The sequence below is a fragment of the Diceros bicornis genome, chromosome 8 (assembly GCF_020826845.1).
Source record: "Diceros bicornis minor isolate mBicDic1 chromosome 8, mDicBic1.mat.cur, whole genome shotgun sequence".
In the NCBI taxonomy this organism is placed as follows: domain Eukaryota; kingdom Metazoa; phylum Chordata; class Mammalia; order Perissodactyla; family Rhinocerotidae; genus Diceros; species Diceros bicornis.
Window position 1 is genome coordinate 1997610 of NC_080747.1, and position 20198 is coordinate 2017807.

General features: G+C 44.0%; 1 protein-coding gene across 9 annotated transcripts in view; it reads left to right on the forward strand.

Moving 5' to 3' along the window:
* The window catches only part of FAM193A (family with sequence similarity 193 member A), a 175077-nt gene that overhangs the window by 130303 nt on the left and 24576 nt on the right, over positions 1–20198 (forward strand). For all 9 annotated transcript variants that reach the window (XM_058546591.1, XM_058546582.1, XM_058546584.1 and 6 more), the window contains 6 exons: positions 3897–4095; positions 5133–5405; positions 6888–7170; positions 7883–8066; positions 9386–9616; positions 12585–13440. In XM_058546591.1, coding sequence (XP_058402574.1) covers positions 3897–4095; positions 5133–5405; positions 6888–7170; positions 7883–8066; positions 9386–9616; positions 12585–13440 — 2026 coding nt within the window. The remainder of the gene's footprint in view (positions 1–3896; positions 4096–5132; positions 5406–6887; positions 7171–7882; positions 8067–9385; positions 9617–12584; positions 13441–20198) is intronic.

Below are 20198 nucleotides of genomic sequence, written 5' to 3' on the forward strand. Positions count from 1 at the left end.
TCTGTAGTTTATTTCAGAGGCAGTGTTTAGTTTTTTTGGCCTGAGAATAGCAAGACCAAAACAAAGGTGGTACTTTGCCTCTTACCATCTCTGGCAGGAATATTGAACCTTAGTAAGAAGAAACAGAATAGTCACTCATCTTAACTTTTCTTGTTTGCTGGGACATAGCTGGAACTCATTTTTGTTTGACTACTTTGTGTTGGCAGTCTCTCGCACGTGTGTTCAGTGACTCGGTGTTTGGCTTTCTTGGCTCGTCATCTTTAACCCCCGTGTTCATGGTGTCTGGGAGGGATGTGGTGGTATATGAGACAGGCTGGGTCTTCCAGCTCCTGCATAAACTCGAAAAGAGTGCTTAGTAAAGGCATCTATTAGTGCATGTGTCAGAACATTCATTTAAAGCAAAAGTTCTGCTTTCTTGTGAATCACTTTTGTCTCCAAGTGGAGAACAATTCAAAACTTTTGTTAATTGAAGCTGTGTGGATTTATGTAAGAGTGAAATCAGTGTTTTAATTCAATAGCATTATCCACACGTTGAGAGATTTATTTTATGCTTAAATCCGTGATGTGCTTATGGACGTGTGGCCGCCAAATTTTCTAGTTGATCGATGCCTATTTTTTTCCTGAAGGAAACCCGTAGTTGTGGAGGTTAGTAGGTGTTTTATATGAAAGCATTCATACAAATACAGTTTGTTATGGACCCCCTACTCTGATCTCTACAACTGGACCTCCTCTTTTGAGTAAATGGGCTTCTGAAGAAGTGTGTGAATCAGATGTATAGAATCATTAACTTATGTTTCCAGTATTGCAGTTTCATAGTTGCATTCCCTTATTCCTGTAAGCTAGCTCTGTTCAACATTTATTGAACATCCAGTATGTGCCAGGCCCTGTGCTATATGCTAGGAAAATAAAAACCAGTTAATCATGGTCCCTGTTTTCAGGGATCTCTTAGTCTGAAGAGAAGACGAAAACATAATCAAATTAAAAAATCAAAACACTATGACATACTTTAATAGAAATTGTAGATACAACGTGGAAAAATAACACTGAAGAGGGAAAACTAACTTTTTGAGCCTGTGGGGTGGTTTTGCAGAGGAGTTGATGCTGGGATAGGATTTTGAAGGATAAGCAAAAGCTCTCTGGACACGTGTAGTAGTGGGTACAAGCTCTCAGCCACTTTTGTTGAGGTGAAACCAGGCAACTCACGGCCGTGTCTTAGCAGGGTCTCAGGATGTACTTGAGTAGCTTTGGAGCCCTGAACGTGCTTCTGCTGTTCAGAGTTTACCAGCTGGGCTGGCGAGGCAGAGCTGCTTCTCAAAGCTGGCGTCAGGCAGTGCGAGAAAGCTGGCTGGTTCCTCTGTCAGGAGCTTCTGCCCTTAGCAGAAGGTCTTCAAGACTAAGAAAGCTTATTCCATTTAATTGTTACTTTTCATCAATTCCTTCTCAGCAAAGCAGTTCTTAATTTATCACTACTTTGCGGAAACTGGTGACCATTGAAATATGGTTTTCTTGTTTTCCTCACTCTTTGCTCCCTAGGGCCCACTGCCAGAGCAGCTAGTTCCGGCTGCTGCTTTGATCCTGAGTGTCCAGTCCAGACCTGTTTCTTCCCACTTTCAAATCCTGAATGTCTGTTCCAGCCTTACCCTCCACTTTGGCTTTCCTGAGCCCGTTCAAGGTCAGCGGATGCACTAAGCTGTCCTAGCTGCCTGAGTGGAGTAACTCCCCACTTCCTCTCTGCACTGTGGAGCAGGGGATAGAGAGGGGGAGGGTGTTGGTTTGTGTCTAGGGACCACAGTCTTAAAAAGTGATAATGATCCAACTTAGCACTCACTAAATGCTTACTTTGGACCAGGCAGTGTGCTCAACACTTGATGTACATTGTCTAATTTAATTCTTAACCACCACCCCTGTAGGTAGGTATTTCCACATTACAGATGAGAAAACTAAAGCACAAAAAGATTGAGTAATTTGCCTGAGGTCACACAGCTAGTGAAAGGGAGTGCTGGCATCTGAACCCATCAGACTGCATAGCCCGAAGGCTGAGAATGGGACTCGGGTTCACGTCCAGCTCGTCACTGACCACGCCTCTCAGGACTGGAGCCAGAGACAGTAGTCCTGTCACAGCTGTTGTCCTGATAGCTCCAGAATCCCTTCTTGCCTCTCCATCTTCACTGCCATTGCTCCATCTTTGCTCATCCCCTAACTGATTTCAATGTCATGCTTTCCCCTTCAGGTTCATTCACCATATTGCCACAGATTGATCTTGCCAGTAAACTGATCGTATCTTCTCACCCTGCTGCCTAGAACCCTCTGTGGCTCCCTAGCCCCTTCAGGACAGAAATCATACCGAGTTGTCTCAGATCTGGCCCCTGCAGATTGTCAGGCTGTGGTGCAGTTAAGTTGTCCATAGACATGGACCATCCCTGCTTTGTCCTCCTTTCCTTCCTCCCTCTGCCCCAGCCAGGCGCCCTCAGCATTCTGCCAAACCATCATGTGCTCCTGGGAATCCACCCAAAACCCTCCCACTTGAGTTTACAGCACTCACTGCTCATTTCTGTGTCCCAGAGGATGGGATTACCAAGCGTTGTTCTCAATGCCAGACCTGTAGCTTCTCTGGGCAGGGCCTGTATCTGGGCACACATTCGTTCTCACAGTGCGTAGACTTGCTGAGGTAAAGCTGTGTGCCTGGCATGGACAAGGTGCTAGGGGCAGCAGGGCCAGGGTCCGGATACCCATCCTCTCATGAAGTTTACATAATTTGAGGCAAGGCAGACATTAAACCAGTAGGTTACAAGTAAGTCTTGAATTATATCTGGTAAATGCTACGAGGGAAAATGATGGATTTTAGTGTGTTTAATGGGAAAGGCCTGCCTTGGTCTTGGGTGTTGGGTTGTGAGGGCAAAGGCAGTGATGGCTTCTCTGAGAAAGTGACATTTAGGCTGAGACCTGAAGGATGTAAGTCAGCAAGGTCACAAGCAGAGGTTAGGACATTCTAGAACATGGACACAGCATGAGCAAAGTTCAGGGTCAAAAAGGAGCTTGGAGTTTGAGGACCAAAAGAAGGCCTGTATGTCCAGGGGCTTGGTGAGCAGGAAGGACAGGATTTAAGAACAGTGGGAAGCCATTGGTGCATTCTAAGCAGGGGAATGACCCGCTCTTGCTTACATTCAGAAAAGCTCACTTTGGCTGCTGTGAGGAAAAGCACTGGGAAGAGGCCCAGTGCGAGTGTGGGGGCTGTCACTGCGGTGCAGGTGGTGGAGGCAGGGGGCTGTGAGATGTGGGCTGAGGGGAGGGAGGGCCCAAGGACTCCCGGGTGTGTGCAGGGAGCAGCCAATGGCTAGTCACTCAATAAATGTGTGGACCCAGCCACCCTCCCTCATACCTTCAGACAGGGATCTGCCCCGGCAGGGCCGAGGAGGGCTTCAGAGCTTAACGTCAAATGCATAGTTCTTCAGACTTACACTGCACTTTGCCCGAGTGTGAGAGAACAGCTTAAGAGTTTTACCATTTTTATCAGTGATTCCAAAGTTGACTTTTTAGCAATGATCATTAAAATGTCAGATGAGAATAAGCCGTAGAAACAGATCTTATGCAAATGGCCACATTTAAAATGTGACTAGGGAGGAATGTTAGAAGTGACTGAGTTGTGTAAAGTTTGATACATTCCTTGAAGCATCAGTTGCTTTTAAAATCTACATCTGGTTCAAATTTGACCTATCATGTATAGCCTTATAAATAATCAAGTGAGCGCTCTGTGAGATGTGTTCATCCAGGGACACCTGCTCACGGCAAGCATATCCCATGAGGTTTTCAGTAATGACTTGTCTGTTTGTAGTTTTAACTACTTAAGTAAACAGAATATTAATTTTGATATGTGATTAGAACATTTTTTTTTGTAGGCTTTACCACCAGCACCTGTTCAGAATCACACAAATAAGCATCAGGTATTCAGTGCATCTCTTCAAGACCATATTTATCCGAGCTGTTTTGGGAATACTCCAGAGTGGAATAGTTCTAAATTTATAAGTCTTTGGGGATCAGAAGTGATGAATGATAAGAACTGGAATCCTGGCACTTTCTTGCCAGATACAATTTCTGGTAAGGAACTTGTTAAAACTTTCTTCAAGTTTTAAATTGATCTGAGCTGAGTGGATTGCCATCTCCATTACTGTAGTCTCCCCGTAGAAGCCCTAGAGTAGTCGGGGCCCTCGTGCAGCCATGTCCAGGCTGCTGCTTCCCCTCACCTCCGTCTCTAGTGGGAGGCCCTTTGGGCTTTGTCGCACTGCTCCATCCTTCCACATCTGCTGCCAGTCAGAGTCCCGCTGCATCAGCAGAGCAGAGCAAGGCTCCAGTGCTCCATGGCTGCTTGCCAACACAGCCAGCTGTGTGGGGTCCTGCTAACGCTAGGATCTCTCCTGCCTCAGCGCTGCTGAGTGTCTTCTCTCCAGTGTTCAGTGTTCAGCCTTGGGTTCTTAAGCAGTGGCGACAACCGGACCTCTACCCAGTGCACAGGGTGGTGTGATAGTGCCACGGTTGACTTGAATGCTGTGACTTGCGTTCCTTTTCTCTGTTTCTATATTGACCCTACCTGGGATCTGTCCCCTCTAACAAGCTCCTTTCTCTCAGCTGCCAAGGCTCAACTGTTACTTCAGTAGCAGGGCAGGGCGCACCTGAAGAGGCGCTGGTACCTACGCCTCATCTCTGTCTTCATATGGTTAGAGCCTCTGGGGACCCCACACCCAGCTCTGCATGTGCTCAGAACAGCAAGCTAGATTTGACATCTGGGCTGTGCTTGGAAAAGATTTCTAGCTGTGTGACCTTGGGCAAGTTGCTTAGCCTCTCTGAGCCTCAGTTTCTTCATCTTTAGGATGGGAATAATAGTACCAAGCTGAGAAAGTAATTTTAAGACATTAAATAGCTTTTGGGAAGCTCCTAGCACAGGCATTGGCACATGCTAGGTGCTCAATAAATTTCTTTTCTCAGATGAAAACAAGTTGACTGGCATCACCCCAGTGGGATCCTAAATCACTTCAGTAGCAGCCCCAGTGTTAAGAGTTTAGTCAGCAAGTGTCCTTTAGGTTTGAGCTAAATGTTACTTCTTTTAGAAGCCTTAATTTTCCCATTCTTCTCTGAAGGGAGTGACGTATTAGGGCCAGCACTCTCAGAAACAAGACCAGAAGCCCTTCCACCTCCATCTAGCAGTGAGACACCTGCAGTTTCGGATAGTAAGGAGAAAAAAAACGCCGCAAAAAAGAAATGTTTGTACAATTTCCAAGATGCTTTTATGGAAGCAAACAAAGTTGTGATGGCCACCTCGTCAGCCACCTCCTCCGTGTCCTGCACAGCCACCACGGTGCAATCAAGCAACAGCCAGTTCAAAGTGTCGTCCAAGAGGCCTCCTTCCATAGGTAAGGCCCACCACCTCGTGGGGACCCTCAGGGTTGGCTCAGTGTGTTCGCTGCTTTTTCCTCAGCATTTTTGTAACTGCCTTTTACTTGACCTGGCCGGAGACGTGAGTGTAACTAATGCCCGAAAGTACTCATGCACAAACAGCATGTCCTCTGGGCCTGATTAGAACTTTACTGTCCACTAGCTTCCTCTGGGGCTTTGCCACACAGCGTCGTGCCTTTCCTCTCTGCACCTGTTGTTCTGTGATAGGGAAAGGTCCTTGCTTTCTGAGCACGTGGAGGAGTTTGTTAGTCATCTAAAAGCAGAAGCCTCGTGGAGAGCCAGCTGACGGGACTGCCACCCAGCCCACGGTGCAGCCCCTGCTGCCGCTCAGATCACTGGTGTGCAGGTGCTGTCGCCGTCACACTCTGATCCAAGCACGGTGAGAAGGGGGCCTGAGAGCAAGGAAGCCATGAGAGACCAGTGGCAAGTGTCAAAGGGACACGGGAGCTGGCTCAGAGGGGCCTCACTAGCCTAAGTTAGGGCAGGCTGAGAGTCAAAAAGAATAATGGAATGGGTTCTAGCACACTACTAAAGTCAAGAATCCTTCGAGATGCTCGGAGAAGGGAGTAGGGTGGAGAAGCTCTTTTTGACAGAAGCTGGCTGCTGCTTCATGTGCAAGAACAGTGAAAGTGGAAGTCCGCTCTGCAGCCAGCAGGGTGAAGGTGGATCCAGGTAAGCGTCGTCAGTGGCTGTTAAGAGTGTTGGATGTCAGTTTGGAGAATGTAGTATTCCCACTGTCCGGCTACACTGACTGCAGGCTACAGAGGGAGAATAAGGTGCCTTTTGCTGGAGAAATCTGGCAGACCACCCCCTGCACACCTGACCAGACGTAGCCTCACCACATGGAGCAAACCGACGTTAGGTGCTTCCTGTGCAATCAGATGGGAAGGATCCAACATAACCTTTGCAGGATTCATGCCCAAAATATTTCAGCTAAAGCTAACATGAAACTGTAAATCCAGATTGGTGGACAGCTGGCCTCGACTCAAAAAATGTCAGTGTTGTGAAAAGAAAAAAATAAAAGGCTGGGTTGGGGAAAAAGCTATAAAGGGCATGCGGGGGAAACTGGAAAATTGAACAGGGCTTGTACATTAGATGAAAACATCACGTCGATGTTCAGTGTCTCTGATGTGGTAATGAATTGTGGTTATACAGCAATGTGCATGTCCTCAGGAGCTCATGCTGAAGTATTTAGGGATGAGTGCAACTTACTTCCAAATGTTAAGCCAAAAAAATGTGTGTGTAAGAAATAAAGTAAATATGACAAAATATTAAATAACGATGAATACAGGTGAAAGGTATATATTCTTCGTACTATTCCTTCAAATTTTCTATAGATTTGAACATTTTCAGACAAAAAATTGGTAAAAAGTTTTAAGAGAAACATGAATGTCTGTCTTCATCGGTTGCTAGTGACTCTTTTGCATCTCTGAATGCAGGCGAGGTCTTTCACGGCATCACCAAGGAGGATCACAGACACGCAGTGCCAGCCGCCCCAAGGAACAGCCCCACGGGCTTGACGCCACTTCCCGCTCTCGCCCCTGCTGCCCTCTCGCCAGCCTCTGCACCTCACCTTGCAAATCTTGCAGCCCCATCCTTCCCCAAAACTGCGACCACATCTCCCGGGTTTGTGGATACGCGCAAGAGCTTCTGTCCTGCTCCTGTGGCCCCCCCGCCCCCAACCACAGATGGCTCCATTAGCGCGCCTCCTAGCGTCTGCAGGTGAGCCCAGGTCCTGGTGGTTGAAGGCTAGGAGCACTTTGGAAATGGAGTGCCATGCCGTCCTAACACTATAGAAACAGCTATAGAAACTCTGTTCCCTGATACTGTGCAGCTGAAGAATCCAGTGAAATGCTGTGGGAAGGGATGTGCCCAGCAGAGGCCATGGGCGAGGGGAGGGCTCCAGTCTCAGCCTCTAGGTGTGCAGAGCCAGGGCCGCTGTGGATCAGTGCACAGACCACCACCTAACCACTGGCAGCATTGGGGGTGGGCCTTGGGGTTTTTTTAAGTTGTATTTGTTATACATCGAGTGAAGAACGATACAACAAATACTCAACAGTTTTTTTTTTTTTAAGACAATTTTTAAATTACCTTTGAACTTACCTTCTTGAAGCCATCCCCACCCCGCACTCCCCAGGACGAAGTAGTGGAGGGAGGGACAGTGGAGAGACTGTGTGTGTATCTGAAGAGTCCCCCTAGGTATGAGCGCCTGCCCACATGCCTGCCTGCGCCACCTTGCCCCATCGCCTTACCACCTTCCTGACTGGGACTCCCTGTGTCCGTGCGGGCCATGCGCCCTCTGCACCTCGCTGTCGTCTGTGATGGGGCAGGGCAGCATTTGGTCGGGAGGAATAGAACTTTGTCTACCAGGCGTCATGCCCGTGCCCCTCGAGGGGTGGGCTCCTTGCTAACAGGTCTGTGTGCGGTTTTGCAGTGACCCCGACTGTGAGGGGCACCGCTGTGAGAATGGCGTCTATGACCCGCAGCAGGATGACGGGGACGAGAGTGCAGATGAGGACAGCTGCTCTGAGCACAGCTCCAGCACCTCCACCTCCACCAACCAGAAGGAGGGCAAGTACTGTGACTGCTGCTACTGTGAGTTCTTCGGGCATGGCGGGGTAAGTGCCCGCAGACCTCTCCTCCCAGGGGAGGTCTCCTGGGAGGGCTAGGTGGCGGAGAGTGCAGTAAGTGCATAAAGTTAGTGGTGGATGTGTGTAAATTGCATGTTTAAATTAGAATTGTAAAATATGCAAGCTCCTTTACAAGAATAATATACTAGGTTGACTTCAGGGTATGGTTATATTGTATATAAAGCTTTAGTTGCCACACAGTTACAATCAAGATACGGTCTGAAATGGGGATTCCACTTCTAGGTTGTACTTATTCTAAAGAAATAATGAAAAATATTTGCCCAAACAGTTAGCTATATAAGGATTTCATCACTGCATTTTTGCATTTGTTTGTGATTTTGTTGAGTCCACCCAGCGTGCAGCCATGCGGTGGGATGCTGCTTGATATGTATATAGTTGGATTCCTCGTGTTTGAATACAAAGGATATTGATACACATAGATACTTATACATCTTTCCAGAGCAATCATTTTATCTGTCAAAGCAAGTGTCAGCTGTGGGGCCTGGGGGTGGGCGGGAGGACAGGCTGGGGGTTATTCTTTTAGTTCTGGCTGTGTTTCCTAAACGTGTGCACGTGTTTTTGGTCGTCACCAAGAAATTTTGGCAGTGGGATTGAGGGCAGTTTTTTTTCTTTTCAGCACTGAAAGGGAAACCTACAAATGGATGAAAAGATACTACAAACATGACATGAAAAGATAATCACACTGTATCACATAAAAAGTAGATTAATCAATATGTGTAATTGCTTCTTTTTCACTTTAAAAATATTCATTTGTGGGGGCCAGCCCAGTGGTGTAGTGGTAAAGTTCGTGCACTCTGCTTCAGCGGCCCAGGGTTTGTGGTTTGGATCCTGGGTGCGGACCTACACACCTCTCGTCAAGCCGTGCTGTGGCAGCATCCCACATACAAAATAGAGGAAGATTGGCACAGATGTTAGCTTAGGGCCTCTCTTCCTCAAGCAAAAAGAGGAAGATGGGCAACAGATGTTAGCTCAGGGCCAGTCTTCCTCACCAAAAAAAAATATGTATATATATTCATTTGTGTACATAGTTATACGTACCTTACCAGGTTTTTCATGACAGGTCATTGACAAGTCAGTGCCAAAATACTACCTTTGGGTGACTTAGTGATAGGTTTTTCTTTTTCCTGTCATTTGTTTATCTTACTTCCTTGTTTTTCACGATGAAGATGTATTACTTGAGTAATAAGAGAAAATTCATTTTTAGAGATGTGGCCTGAGGTTTGTTATATTCAAAATCACTAAAACTTGAAGCTTAATTTAGTTATGTTCTCATTTAATTGTCTTAGCCTCCAGCTGCACCAACAAGTAGAAATTATGCAGAAATGAGGGAAAAGCTTCGTTTACGGCTGACCAAGAGAAAAGAAGAGCAACCTAAAAAAATGGATCAGCTCTCAGAACGGGAGAGTGTAGTTGACCATCGAAGGGTAGAAGATTTGCTGCAGTTCATAAACAGCTCTGAGACCAAACCAGTGAGCAGTACTCGAGCAGCCAAGCGAGCAAGACATAAGCAGAGAAAGGTACACAGTGCGTGTGCAGTGGTGCACGGATGAGGGTGGTCTCCAGGAGTGCTCTTGAGCGCGGAGGACCTCCAGGCTGCGTGACTTGCTCACGGTGTTGCTTCAGGAGCCTCTGGCTGTCTCACGGCCTGAACTGGAAGCGGGTTAAAGCCTGATGTATTTTCAGGACACGGCTTCTCCTTTTGTGTTATGAGTTTGTTAATGGGTCTAAAACAAGCTTCAAGTTCTTGTACTGGCCAGGGTGGGAGCGGCAAGCAGACCTTCCACCTCTATCTGTGAAAGAACCTTCTTTCCTAGGAAAGTAGAGGGAGGAGCCCTTGGTTGTCAAGGAAGTAGAAGGAGGGGGAACAGTGGGGGCTTTTGGAGACTGTGGGTACAGAAGTGACTTTGATACAAAGCTGGGACAGGGCCCTTGGCACAGCGGTGATCTCTGGACACAGGTCTGAGCAGGCTGGCCCCCACTCCACCTCTACCCACCTGGCAGAGAAGAATCAGGCCGTGCCGTTCCAGAAGAGGGCCAGCATGCAGCATTGATGTCGAGGGTGGAAGCGTAACATGACCAGCCATTGTGGATAGCCCTGGGCAGTTCCCACCTCACTGTGGGGCATGGGGTGTCACAAAAGGAGATATCTACCAGGACTAGACAGGTTGGCCCAGAGGTGGGCTGTGACTGGACTTGACCTGTGGTCTAGCGAGTGAACATAGCATTCAGAGATTGTATGCTAGTAAATGAGAAATTGTGTTGTTTACTTCATGTTAACGTTGAAAGTGATGGGAATAGCATCAACTCTATGATTTGCCCTTCCCCACTCTCTAAATTCTCTTGGAGGATTTTTCACAGAGCCCCTGTACTGGAACAGTTCCAGAGATCTTTCTGATTTCAGCCACCTAAAGATGTCAGGCTCCAAGAGCTAATCCTCAGCAGGCAAATCTGGGCTGTACACAGAGGAAACTTGTAAAGGTTGCAAGGGTCTGACGGGTGGCTTTACAAAGAGGTGAGGTCCCTGTGAAGTCAGGCAGAGACGTGAGGTGGAGGACATTTCCACAGTGGACCAGAGGTTGGGCCACATGTCCTGCAGTGTTGCTTCCAACTTAGCTATTTGTAATTCTAAGATAGTTGTGATTGTTCTACTAAGTGGATTAACCATCAAGTGCCCTGCTTATACCTCACAATCCTAAAATAGGTCTGGACTGACTATCAAGTCTAATAAGGGGACTTTGGGGAAAAAGCCCATTCGGCACCCCAGAAGATCTGGGGTCGCCAAGCTCCACTGGAGTGGGGAGAATAGGGTATGTTCTCCATCTAGGAGTGTTACAGCGTGAAGGGTCCCAGGGTGGTCCACTCCAGACTCCTGTCCTCTGTCCTTGTGGAATCCGGGGTGGAGAGCACCCCTGAAAAGCACTGAATGGGTCCAGAGGCTTCCAGTGAATCCCAGTGGGAAGTTGGGATTCCCAGTTGGGAAGGGCCTTGGTTGTTGAAATGAAGGCAGTATGACATATACCAGGTTTTGAGTTCACTGTAGATTCTGTCCTGTGGCAGGACCACCCCTCAGATCTGCGCTCTGGGGTGCATTCTGCTCACTTAACGCTAGGATGCCTGCCTGAAGTAGCCACCTTGGGGACCACTCCAGGTGCTGCCTTCTGGGTGCTGCCTCCAGAGAAGGCTTCTCGTTTCACAGATGGAACAAGGATTTTAAGTAATTTGTACTTGAATTGTCAAATTAAATTTTTTTAAAAACCTGTCATTAAATTTTTAACATAATTTAAGTTTTTCAAAAAGACAAGTTGTCTCTTAAAAATATTGCTTGCTGAAATATTGTGAAAAATAATTTAAACTTGGAAAGACCTTTAAATTTTCCCATGCAAAATGTTTTTGCCCAAGTTTCCTTATAAGCACTAGCCTTACTGGAGTTCAGTGATAGAAGAAGCCATGCTTCTTACTCTTAATAGCATTCGTTTTCTAAACAGAAGGAATAGTTCCAGGGCCGGCCCCGTGGCGTAGCGGTTAAGTGCGCGCGCTCTGCTGCTGGCGGCCCGGGCTTGGATCCCGGGCGCGCACCGATGCACTGCTTGTCAGGCCATGCTGTGGCAGCGTCTCATATAAAGTGGAGGAGCATGGGCACAGATGTTAGCCCACGGCCAGTCTTCCTCAGCAAAAAGAGGAGGATTGGCATGGATGTTAGCTCAGGGCTGATCTTCCTCACAAAAAATAAAGAAAAAAAGAAGGAATAGTTCCATTTATGCTCCTGGAATATATGTCACTAATAAAATACATTCTTTGTTTGGGATGTAAATTCTGCTGTCCCATCTGCCACATGAGACAGCAGAAATAACCATTGTCTATTTGCCATGTAATGTTGAATATTTTAGAAAGTCATTTGCTCAATCACACTAGTGAAAATATATTGGGAATTTTGTTTATCTGCTAGAGTGAGAAAAAGGAATTTCAAGTTTTTCAATACACATTTCTTACATGTCCTGCTGGTAAACGTGAATGCATCAGCATCAGCCTTCACTTGGAAAAGTGTGCTTGCTCAGAGCTCTGGCAGCACATGTGCCGCTGTTTAACTACTGCACGATCAACCTGTGCTATCAATACACATCATCCAGCCGTTGCACACATAGAGGGGAGAGCTGGTGCAGGGCGGGAGCAGAGCGGCTACTTTGACCTTGTTTGGTGTGCCTATCACTAGGTCAAAGGCTATAAGGAATTTTTTCTTAACTGCTCCCCACACCCCACAATAAAGTAAGCGTATACCTTCTTGGTAGATAGATTAAATCTAATAATTCTGTAGAGTAAAATAATTTAGGGTGGTTATGTTTTAAGCTTTTAGCCTATTATAGCCCCTATCAGAGTTTATGTTCTTCTTATATGATTCGTTTTTTCAATTATCTTATTTTTCTGTATGTCTTAATTTTTAGAACACTTACTGTAGTCTTAAATCGCCTTTTCTTTTCACATCGGCAGCTGGAGGAGAAAGCTCGCCTTGAAGCAGAGGCCAGGGCCCGAGAGCATCTGCACCTCCGTGAGGATCAGAGGCGGCGGGAAGAGGAGGAGGAAGAGGAGGAGCGACTTAATGAGGAGTTTCAGCGGCTTCAGGAGCTTCAGAAGCTAAGAGCTGTAAAAAAGAAGAAGAAGGAGAGGCCAAGTAAAGACTGTCCCAAGTTGGACATGCTTGCTAGAAATTTCCAGGCATCAACAGAGTCTGTACCTAACTCTGAAAACATCCACAATGGCTCACTAGAGCAAACTGAAGAACCAGAAACCTCATCTTGCTCCCCTTCCAGACATGTGGACCGCACAGAGCCCAGGCTGGGGCCGGGGGCTGATGGGGATGCTGCTGACCCCGTGGACACCAGAGACTCCAAGCTCCTCCTCCCAAAGGAGGTCAATGGGAAGCAGCAGGAGCCGCTGTCTTTTCTCCTTGACATAATGCATCACCACAAAGAGGCGAATGGCAAACAGAAGCTAAAGCATACCAATAAGGCCAGCAGTGAGCTGGTGAGAAAGCCCATGGAGCCCCCCAGAGCCTCAGAGGGCCAGCCCAGACCCCGGCCCCAGACTGAGTCAAAGGCTAAAGTGCTTGACTTCACTTCCTTGGCAGAGCAGAAAAGAGAGGAGAGAAAAGTCAACAGTAATAACAATAACAAAAAGCAACTGAACCACGTCAAGGAAGAAAAGTCGAACCCAGTCCCCACAGAGCCCGCCTCCCCCAGCGAGCATCTGCAGAACAGCAAGCTGGTGCTGGCAGACTCTCCTCAGCCCAAGGGCAAGAACAAGAAAAATAAGAAGAAGAAAGGAGACAGAGTCAACAATTCAATTGGTAAATACAGAGCAGAGGGAAAGTATGTCTAGCCAGTAGCCTTATATTTTCTGTGTGTGATGTGTAATAAGATGAAAAAAGCACTTGGTGGATATCCTCTCACAGTCTGTCCCTCATGTAGGCCTTTCTTGTGGCCTTTCACCAACAATAAGGGACAAATACCGTTGTTATATTTTGTCATTGTGAAATAATTTTAGACTTCCTAAAAAACTGCAAAAAGATTGCAAAGAATTCCTGTACACTCCGATTCCCCCAAATCAAGATGTTATCACATTTGCATTATCATTCTGTCTCTCCCTTTATTATTTTTCTGAATCAAGTGAGAGTAGTTTCAGACATGACGCCTCTTTACCCTTAAATACTTCAGTGTGTATTTCCTCAAAACAAGGACACTCTGTTACAAAACCACAGTACAATTATCAAAATCAAGAAATTAACAGTGATACAGTACCATTATCTAGTTATAGACCTTATTCATATTTCTCCAGTTGTCCCTTTAATACCCTTTATAGAAAAAAAAAGTTACTGTTATTTCTCCTGACCTAGGATCCAGTCCAGGATCATGTGTCATATCTCTTTTAATTTCCTCTAATGGATCAATTCCTCAATTTTTCAAGACCTTGACATTTCTAAAGAGTACAGCCCATTTATTTCTCAGGATAATTTGTTTTGTGTGCCACGTCTTCACGATCAGATTCAGGTTGTGTATTTTTGGCAGCAGTGCCATGGAAGTGATGGGTCCTTGTTAGTGCATGCCATCAGCAGGGCATAATGTCTGGTGATGTTAACTCCAGTCCTTGGGTTGAGGGGTCTGTCTGGTGTCTCCACTGTCAAGTTAATGCTTCCTCCTTTGCTAATGCATCAGTGTCTTACGGAGAGATGAATCTCTGTTTTTATCAAACATTCACCCACTAGTTGTAGCATCCATTGACTATTCTTGACCAAAATGGTTATTATGTTGTTTGTCAAATGGTGATTTTTCTATTATTCCTTCTACATTTCTTATCTGGCATTCTAGTGTAGGAAGAGCTTTCCTTCTCTCCCAAGTATTTTTTTCATTCACTGTTATTTATATCAGGGTAGATTCATGGATTCTTACTTTATACTGTAGATTATAATCCTTACTAACACTATTTTGATGCTCTGACTGTCCCAGATTCATTCAGTGGGGCCCCTCTCAGAATGGCCCCATCATTCTTTGAGCACTTCCATACTTCTGGCATAGTTTGATATTCCAGGCTTATCTTGTACTTTTCCTGTCCCAGCCGTGAATCGGCCATTTCTCCAGGGAGCCCTGGTTCTTTTTCGTGGAGAGTGGCATTCAGAAACCCAGACCTGGGTGCTGCTGGTGTGTCATTGCTTCTAGGCGCTCTCAGTCGGCAGAGCTACGAGGTGGGGGTGTGTGTATCTATTCCTGTATCTGATTTCTATAGTGAAAACCACGAGTTCACATTGATAGCGCCAATCCCACTCGGTGCCCCACGCTCCTACTTGCCCCATCCGCATGTGTAACAGCCCCTTGTCCGACTCCCGGAACTCACAGTAGGCCGACTGACTTGTTCAGTCCTAGAATGCACGTGAAGTGGTTCCAGAATTGCTTATCCTCACCACTGTGAAAACAAACAATGAACTTGCTCTTGGTGTTTGTTCGCAGTTCTTTTGTCTTTAGCCTGAGAGTTTGTAGTGTTTAAAGGTAACTTGGATTCGTGCTTTTCCCCATGAGCACAGTTATGGTATAGTACAGTTTAGTACAGTTATGGCTCGGCATCTGGAACACAGCCAGTTCCTTGGTTTTTGGTTGTGTTCCATTTTGTTTTGTTTCCCCTCCGCCATTCTGATTTTTTCCATCTCTTTCCCAGCCACTCCCTGTAGGTAACTACTCAGTTTATTTGCTTTTCTTTTTTACGCAAAAGGTAGCATGCTAGAGAGATTCTTTGGCCCTTTGCTTTTTTTCTCCACTTAATATATTCTGGAAGGTACTCCATGTCAGTTCATAGAGCTTGTCTTCATTGTTTTTACAGCTACATAGTACTCCATTCAAAATGTAACTCATTCCCTCATTCTCCTGAGCACGAGCATTTAGGTTGTTCCCAGTGTTTGTAATTACAAACAGTGCTGCAGTTAACACTCTGGTGCATGCGTATTTTCACGTTATTTGGAGGTGTTCCTTCAGAGTAATTTCCCAGAAGATGGAGCACTGGGTCAGAAGGTAAGTGCAGACAGTTTTGTTAGACATTCTCCAACTCTCCACCTGCGTGTCTGAGCACCTGTCTTCCAACAGCATCGCCAACAGAGCATGTTGTCAGGCTCTGTCACTTGAGCCAATCTATTAGGCAGAGTCGTTCCTCAGTCTAGTTTTCATTTGCATTTTTCTCTAATTACAATGAGCTCATATTTTTAAGGGCTATTTGTATATCTTTTTTGTGAATTTTCTATTCATATCTTTTTCTCATATTTTTTAATTGGGTTTTGGTCTTTTTCCTTCCATTCTTAAGAGTCTTTTATATATTAGGGCTATTAGCCTTTTAACTGTTACGTGCTCGTATATATTCTCCGAGTTCATAAGTTGTCCTTTGACTGTGTTTATGATGCTTTTTAGCTGGGCATTAGTTTTCTTTTTTCCTTTTATGTAGTCAGTTCATCGATCTTTTATTGCCCCTGGATTTTACATAATTGTTGGAAAGCTTTATCCTAACATTAAGGTTAAAGAGGACCCTGCTCATGTTTTCTTCTAGTATTTGTGTGGTTTCACTTTTTTTATTTAGCTCCCTGATACATTTGGAGTTTATTTTTGTGTATTGTGTGAGGCATGGATCCAATTTTATCTTTCTCCAAACAGTTGTCCCAGCACCAGATATTAAAAAGTTCATCTTGCCCCCATGATTTGGGATACCACCGTTGTGCTACACTAAACTTCCATGTGTACTTGGGTCTGTTTTGGAATTTCTAGTCTTTCCCTCTTTGTTTATTCTTGTGCTTTTGTTGCATTGAGTTGGTGGTCTTTTTGAGGCTCTGTGTGTTGTAATGACTTGTAGCGCCCTTCTCTCCTCGTAGTTTTTCCTTTTCAGTGTTTTCCTGGCTATTCTTTCTCTAGGAACTTTAGTATCAACATGGCTGCTCCGTAAAAAAAGGTTGTTGGTATCTTTATTGAGATTGCACTAAATTTATAAATTAATTTAGGGAGAATTGATGTCTTTATGATGTTAATCATCCTTCCCAAGAACAAGGATTGTTTTTCCATTTGTTCAAGTCTACTTTTATGTCTTTTAGGAATGTTTTACACTTTCATAGGTTTTTCATGTTTCTTATTGAGCTTATTCCTAAGTATTGAATCTTCCTTGTTTTTAATTTTAATGGGGTATTCTCTACCATTATATCTGCTAACTCTGCTGTGCAATACAATAGCCACTAGTCACATGTCACTATTGAGCTCTTGAAGTGTGGCTCATCCAAATTGAGGGATGTTGTAACTATAAAATATGCACTGGAGTTTGAAAACCTAGTATGAAAAAAAGAATGTATAAAATGTCTCAATTTTTTAAAAGATTACATGTTGAAAATGATAATCTTTTGGATATATTTAATTAAATATATATTACTAAATTAATTTCACCTTTTTAATTTTTTTAATGTGGCTACTAGAAAATCTTAAATATGGTTCACATTGTATTTCTGTTGGATAGTGCTGCTCTAACTGGTTATTTGTGTATGTGAAAGCATTGATTTCCATATATTCACTTTATATCTTCTACCTTACTGAATTATTTTATTGTTTGAGGCTTATTTTTGATTCTGTAGGGTTTTCCAGGTATTCTATCATATATCTGCAAATAAAGAAAGCTTTACTTTTGCCTTTCCAATTCTTATGCCTCTAATTGTTTTCTCTTGTTTAATTGCACCATTCTTGATCTTAACTGAGATATCTGGTGTTCCCATATTGAGTAAGATTCTGGCTTTAGGAGAAGGTTTATATATTTTATCATGGTAAGAAAATATCCAGCGATTCCCTCTTTTATTGAGTGTTTTTATCAGGAATGGGTGTTGAATTTTGTCAAAGGTTTTCTGTCATCTATGAAGATAAACATTTTTCTTCTTAGACCATATTATGTATGGATTTCCTAGTGTTGAACCAACCTGAGATTCCTGGAATAAAGCCCATTTACTTGTAGTGTATCGTATTCTTTGGTTTGGGTTCTGTTTGTTATTGTTTTATTTAGTATTTTCACATCAATATTCTTGAGAGAGATGGGTCTGTAACTTCCTTTTTTTTTTTTTGCTGCTGTCTATATTAGCTTTGGGTATCGATATTATACTTCATAAAGAAGTATGAAGAATTAGGAAGATTTTTTTGTTTTTCGTTTTCAATGTTCTAGAACAATTCATCCTGCATTGGGACTATCTAGACTTTAAAGGTTTGATAGAAATCTCCTGTGCAGCCCTCTAGGCCACATGCTTTTTTGTGGGATAGTTCCTTGATAACTTTCTCTTTCCTCTATGGAAACTGGTTGATTTAGTATTTCTGTCTCTAATGAAGTTAATTTTGGTAAACTATATTGCTGTAGTAAGTTATCCTTTCAGCTAGATTTTCCAACTTGTTTACGTAGATGTCTGTAAAGTACATAATTTTTTAAAAATTTCTTTTCACTGGTTGTTTTCCTCTTATCAGTTCTTATTTTGTATATTGTGTGCTTTTTCCCTATTGTATTTGATTCAGTTAGTTAGCAGTTTGTCTGTTTTGTTAATATTTGCAAAAACCAGGCTCTTGACTATTAGGTTTACTGTTGTTCTTTCCTCTACCTCATTAATTTCTGCTTTTATCTTTATTTCCTTCTCATCCTTTCTTTTGTTTTTACTTTGTTGCTCATTTTCTAACTTTATGGTTCTAGAATTTGGTTCATTTGTTTTCATTCCTCCATTTTTATTGATCAAAGTGTTTGGCGCTTTAAAATGTCCTCTGACCTTTGCTTTAAATGTATCCCATAGCATCTGATAATGTTGCCATTTGGTTTTCCCCTTCTACCCAATAGTTTAATATGTGGCTTTTAAAAGGTTTCCAGATGGGAAAGACTTTTTTATGTTAATCGTTTTTAGGTTTTTTTACATTGTGATCAGAGTTTGTTTGTTTTTCCTGAGGAAGATTCTACCTGAGCTAACATCTATTGCTAATCTTCCTCTTTTTTGGCTTGAGAAAGATTTACCCTGAGCTAATATCCATGCCAGTCTTCCTATGTTTTGTATGTGGGTCACCACCACAGCATGGCTGCCGACGAGTGGTGTAGGACCATGCCTGGAAACCGAACCCAGGCCGCCAAAGTGGAGCGTGTCAAACTTAACCACTAGGCCACAGGGCTGACCCCTGTGATCAGAGTATTATTTGTAGTATTTCTGCTTCACGAAACTTACTGATGTTTTATTTTCTTTGTGACCAGCTTTTGTGACTGCTCCGTGTGCATTTGAGATAAAAGTGTTTTCTGTGTTCTCATGGTGTAAACTTTTATATATGTCCATGATATATTGATGAATTATATTTAGCTTTAGGTCTTCTGTGTGCTTACTTGTTTTTGGTCCCCTTGACTATCCTCTATTATTTATTATTAATGAGTTTCTAGCTGTGTTTTCTTGCATCCCCTATATTTTTGCTAAATTTATAAAGTTGGTTTCTGTGTTATTTGGTGCACATTCCTAACTGTAATATCTTCTTAGTGTGTGGCTTTTAGTGTTAAAAATGTCCTTTTTGTTGTGTTTTGTGCTTTTGGCTTGAATTCTACCCCATCTAAGGTGGTGGTTGCTGCTCCTTCTCTCTCTCTGTTTTTCTTGTGCCTGGTGGGGCCCCTTTGTCCTCATCCCTTTGTTTCTAGCCTTTCTGAGTCACTAGGTTGTAGATCATTCTCTTGTAAACAGCATAGACCTGAGTCTTGTTTTGTGAGCCACACTGAAAATCTTCTCCATGGGTAAGTTAAGCCCATTTGCATTTATTGATATAACTATATGGTTGGTCTCAACACTGACCTGACATCATTTTATAATTACTGTTTGTATTTCATATTTGCTGTTTCTTTTTCTATGTAATATGTCTTCTTTGCTCTTTTATTTCTTTCTTTTCTTTTCTTTTCTTGTTTTTTTTTGGTGAGGAAGATCAGCCCTGAGCTAACGTCCATGCCAATCCTCCTCTTTTTGCTGAGGAAGACCGGCCCTGAGCTAACATCTATTGCCAATCCTCCTCCTTGTTTTCCCTTTTTCTCCCCAAAGCCCCAGTAGATAGCTGTGTGTCATAGTTGCACATCCTTCTAGTTGCTGTATGTGGGACGCGGCCTCAGCATGGCTGGACAAGCGGTGCATCGGTGCAAGCCCAGGATCCAAACCCAGGCCACCAGTAGCGGAGCGTGCGCACTTAACCGCTAAGCCACGGGGCTGGCCCCTGCTCTTTTATTTCTAAAAATCTTTGATATTTAGGAAAATTTGTGTTTTGTCCTAGTGCATCCCTCTAACGTATACCTTTCATGCCCCACCCCTGGTGTCCCTGCTCACCCTTTCACAACCTGCTTTAAGTGAGGGCCTCTGACACCCACTTACTGCCTGGACAACAGTCAGTGAGCTAATTTCATTCTTTCTACTTTCCACCTTGATGTCCCTTCTCCTCCCATTTTTCGGGTGCATTATTTCTGCTTTGTCAGAATGTAGGTATACAATTAAATATGTTAAATACTCATGTGGGTCCTCCTGCTGAGGTGTTCCCAGACATCTTCTGGTTGGGTGAA